Source organism: Elephantulus edwardii, unplaced genomic scaffold (genome assembly GCF_000299155.1).
Source record: "Elephantulus edwardii isolate Elephantulus edwardi_28Jun2011 unplaced genomic scaffold, EleEdw1.0 scaffold00085, whole genome shotgun sequence".
In the NCBI taxonomy this organism is placed as follows: Eukaryota; Metazoa; Chordata; class Mammalia; order Macroscelidea; family Macroscelididae; genus Elephantulus; species Elephantulus edwardii.
In genome coordinates, this window is record NW_006399835.1 from 5,310,449 (window position 1) to 5,314,702 (window position 4,254).

Below are 4,254 nucleotides of genomic sequence, written 5' to 3' on the forward strand. Positions count from 1 at the left end.
AGGAGGGACGGGTCCTTGGAGAGGGACATCATGCTTGTTAGGGTGGAGGGACAGCGCAGAAGGGGAAGGCCCCCTATGAGGTGGATTGATTCAGTGACTGGGGTAATCGGGATGGGTGTATAGGTCAGAGCAGAGTTTAGGGATGTTGTACATAGGGTCGCTATGAGTCGCAAGCAACTCAACGGCACATAACAAGAACAACACATGCTTTGAGCATACTTTTTTTGAGAGTCAGTCCCAGGCGGGGGGAACGTCTTGGTTAGAAAAATAGAAGAGCAGTAAAAGAGAACGCACTCAATGAGTTTAACAGGCCTATAAACTCGCAACAATGGTTGTGAAAATAGTGCAGGATCTGGTAGGGTTTTTTGTGTATAAAATTGCTGAGTCAGAGCCAGCTGGATGGTCCCCCTGACAGTAGTCTAAGTCTATATATTTAATTACAGTCAACTAACAACTGAATTCGTTGTTATGGAGTAGGAACTAACTCAGAGTTGAGCATCTAGTAGGTTTATTGGAAGGCTGAAATGCATGGGAGACAGTTGACCACATTTCTCTTTTAGTGGATTTAAACCTCTACAAAAAGATTGTCTTTGCATTAGTAACACAACTTCCTTCAGACTACACCACCAGACCTTCCTTTAATTTATATTAAAGTATAAAACTGAAAATCAAACACACAACCATGGAGTCAGTTCCTGCCTGTCAAGTCTCCAAGGCTATAAACTTCAAGGGAGGATACTGCCCATCTCTGTCCCAAGGATCAGTTGAGAGAATCAAGATGTTAACCTTTAGTTAACAGTCCAAGGTTGACATTGCATATTATGCCAACAGTGCTCCTTATAGCGATGATTCTATCTTATTAATTTAAAATTTTAATTTAATATTTGGAAAGTAATTTACTTGTCAGCTTTTGTTCTTGATTTAATGTGTTTGTAAATTTGTTGTTTCCAATCCTAATTACACTTTAATACGTTTCATATTCAGATGTAGCGAACTCTTTTTCTAAGTCTTAAGAAGGAAAACATTTCTCCTAAGATAATTATCTATCCTCTGAACTCTTCTTTCTTATTTTCCTCGGTAAATTATAAGATTTACTTCTATTGAACTTACTTTTTTTAGACCCTTCATTTAAGAATAAATATTTTTGTTATTCCACAAAATCATTTTAGTATATTTTTGTCTTTATGCTCATACAAAACTTATATCTAGAGTAAGAAGCTGTTTTCTGAACAGAGCAAGAGAACACTGCATGGTTTAAAATCAGGAAAGATACGCATCAGGATTGTATCCTTTCTCCTGCCTATTCAGTTTGTACACTGCACAAATCATTCAAGCAGCAGGCTCTGTGAAGAAGAATGTGGAATCAGGATCAGAGAAAAGACTCTTCAATATCCTTTGTTTTGTAGCTGACAAAACCTTGCAGGCTGAAAGTGAGAAGTACTCGAAGTTCTTGCTGCAGAAGATCAAAGACTGCAGTTTTCAATATGGATTGCATTTCAAATCAAGAAGACAAAAATCTTCACCACTGGACCGATAAAGAAACATTGTGATAGATAGAGAAAAGGTTGAATTTGTCAGCAGTTTTATTTTACTTAGATTTATAGTCAGTACCCTTGGTACCAGCAGTGAGGAAATCATGAGATTTATTGCATTGGGCAGGTCTGCTGTCTCTACTGTCAGGTACCTCTCCAAATTACTGAAAAACAATGATGTCAGTTTGAAGATTAAGGTGCACCTAATTCAGGCCATGGTCTTTTTAGTCACGTGCTATGAACCTGAATGTTGGTCGTTCAATAAGGATGATCGAAGAAGAACTGATACCATTGAGCTTTGGTATTGGAGAAGAGTACTGACTATTCCATAGACTGCCAAAATAACAAACAAATACACCTTCGAGAAAGTGCAGCGAGAGTGATCCTTGGAGGCACAGATGATAAAACTTCATCTCACATCCATCGGGCATGTTGCTAAGAGAGGCTATTACTTGGAGAGGAACATCCTACTTGGAAAGGCAGAGAGGGTCATCAAAGAAGAGGAATACCCTCCACCAAGTAGATTGACACAGTGACTGCCTCTGGGGGCTCTAGAATGTCAGGACGTAAGAATATGCACAAGATTTAGAACAGGATTCAGATCTGTTGTTCATAGGGCGGCTGTAAATTATACTTGACAGCACCTAACAAGAAGTAGTAGTATCTCATTGTTTACTAATGCCTTATAGAATAGAAAAACTTTGAAGAAGTAACCAAACGTTGATGATTTTTTTTTAAATCCAGTATTGACATTGCCCCTTTTTTTTTTTATCATTGAAAATAGACATTTACTAACATTCATTATCATTTACAATATATTTATTGAGGCTAAAAGTTATTTTTATACAGCTATATGATATTATTCCTTCAACTTCTATTTTAGACTTCATTTCTCTCTTATAGTGGAACCAGTGTTTATATACAACTTTTTGATTTGAAGAAAATTGAAGGTTAAATTGTCTTTTAATAAAAATTATATGTATTGGGATGAGTAGATATGTGTAGAAAAAATGAGGTTGAAAAAAGAGATCATAGGATTACAACAAAAGTGTTAGAGTTATTTTTGTAGGAGAGTTGTGATTTTCTATTTTTCTCTTCATTTAATGTTAAAAATGCTAAGAAATTATGGGGTTAATATTAGCTATGAGTCGAGTGAAATATAAATTAAAAATAATGTGTGTTATTTGTTAGTTCACGAATATATATGTTTTAACAAAGGGCATACTCAAAAGTATTATTTTAAATAATATGTTAGAAGCTATAGAAATGAAACATTTAAATGGCCTAAAGGAAAAACAGTTCATTTCAGTGGTTTAAATTAAATGGTTTGTTAGGTCCTGAGCACATATTAATTGGGTTTCTATGGGAATATGATTCTATATTCTAAATGTTCTAAAAAATAATGTAATGTGAGCATAGTGAAGAATTTGTACACAGCTTACACAAAAAGTAAATATCAACCTATTTAAAAACAGATTGTATCATATTTATAGTAATAATGTTTATGTTTCAAAATTCAGCTATCTTTATCCTGATGGGAGAAGTTACAATCCTGATTTAACTGGCTTATGTGAACCTACCCCCCATGATCATATAAAAGTTACACAGGTAAGGATAATTTCTGGGAAAATATTTACAACAAACAAATGTGTTTAATACTTTCAAAACAAAATTATGTTACTTACTTATGAAATGCTTAAGGCATTGCAAAGATAGATAATCACAATGCATAAGGATAACAGAAGAATTTATGCCTTTGAGCTGTGGTGTTAGAGAAGAGTACAGAATATCACATGGACTCCTAAAAAAAAACAAACCAATATGTCTTGGAGAAAGTGCAGCCATGTGCTCCTTGTAGGCACAGGTGATAAATAAAGCTTTGTCTCATGTACTTCGGGCATATTTCTAAGAGAACCTGTTCCTTGAAGAGAGACATCAGGCTTACAAAGGTGGAGGGTCTTGAGAAAGAGAGGAAGACCATCAATCAGATGAATTGGTTCCATGACTGTAACAACGGGCTCAAGTATTTCAGATTGTGAGGATTACACAGGATAGAACATCGTTCAGATGTGTTGTTCGTAGGTTTGTCATGGGTCTTACTCAGCTCGATGGCACCTAACAACACTCACCTATGCAGTAGGAGAGCTCTGGTAGCTGAGTGGTGAAGAGGTGCACTTCCAATGCAAAGGCATGGAATTCTAATTCACCAGCTGTTCTGAGGGAGAAAGATGAATAGTCTCCTCCCATGTGATTTACTACCTCTGAAAACCCACTGAAAGGGTAGCTGTGAATCGATTCTGACTTGATTGCGCATAGCAACAACAAAAACCCATCCTAGAAAATATATTTAAGGAATTCTATGGTTAATTGAAGAATTTCTGTGGTATTTTCTTTAGTTTTTGGTGCAAAGTGTCTTCTGTTATTATTCTTGCTGGTACAAAAAAAATAAAAGATTTAATTGCAGGCAATTGGTATATAAATAGGTAGAAAAGAAGAAAAAATAGGTAGGAAAAAACAGATGGTTTATGTAATTTATGTGTGTTTACATTATTGCAAAAATATTAGAATAATTAGGGGAGTTCTGGTGGCCTAGTGGCAAGAAGCTGCACTGCAATCCCAGAGGCGCACAGTTCAAATCCACCAGATGCTCTGCTGGGAAAGGAGGGACAATCTCCTCCTGTACCAGTCAGATCCAATTTGACGGTACACACACACACATACA

General features: G+C 36.0%; 1 protein-coding gene across 1 annotated transcript in view; it reads left to right on the plus strand.

The window, feature by feature from the left end:
- CBLB (Cbl proto-oncogene B, E3 ubiquitin protein ligase) overlaps nucleotides 1–4,254 on the plus strand; it is a 326,116-nt gene that overhangs the window by 215,280 nt on the left and 106,582 nt on the right. Inside the window, exon 7 of the mRNA XM_006890001.1 lies at nucleotides 3,053–3,140. Within this exon, the coding sequence (XP_006890063.1) occupies nucleotides 3,053–3,140 (88 nt within the window). The remainder of the gene's footprint in view (nucleotides 1–3,052; nucleotides 3,141–4,254) is intronic.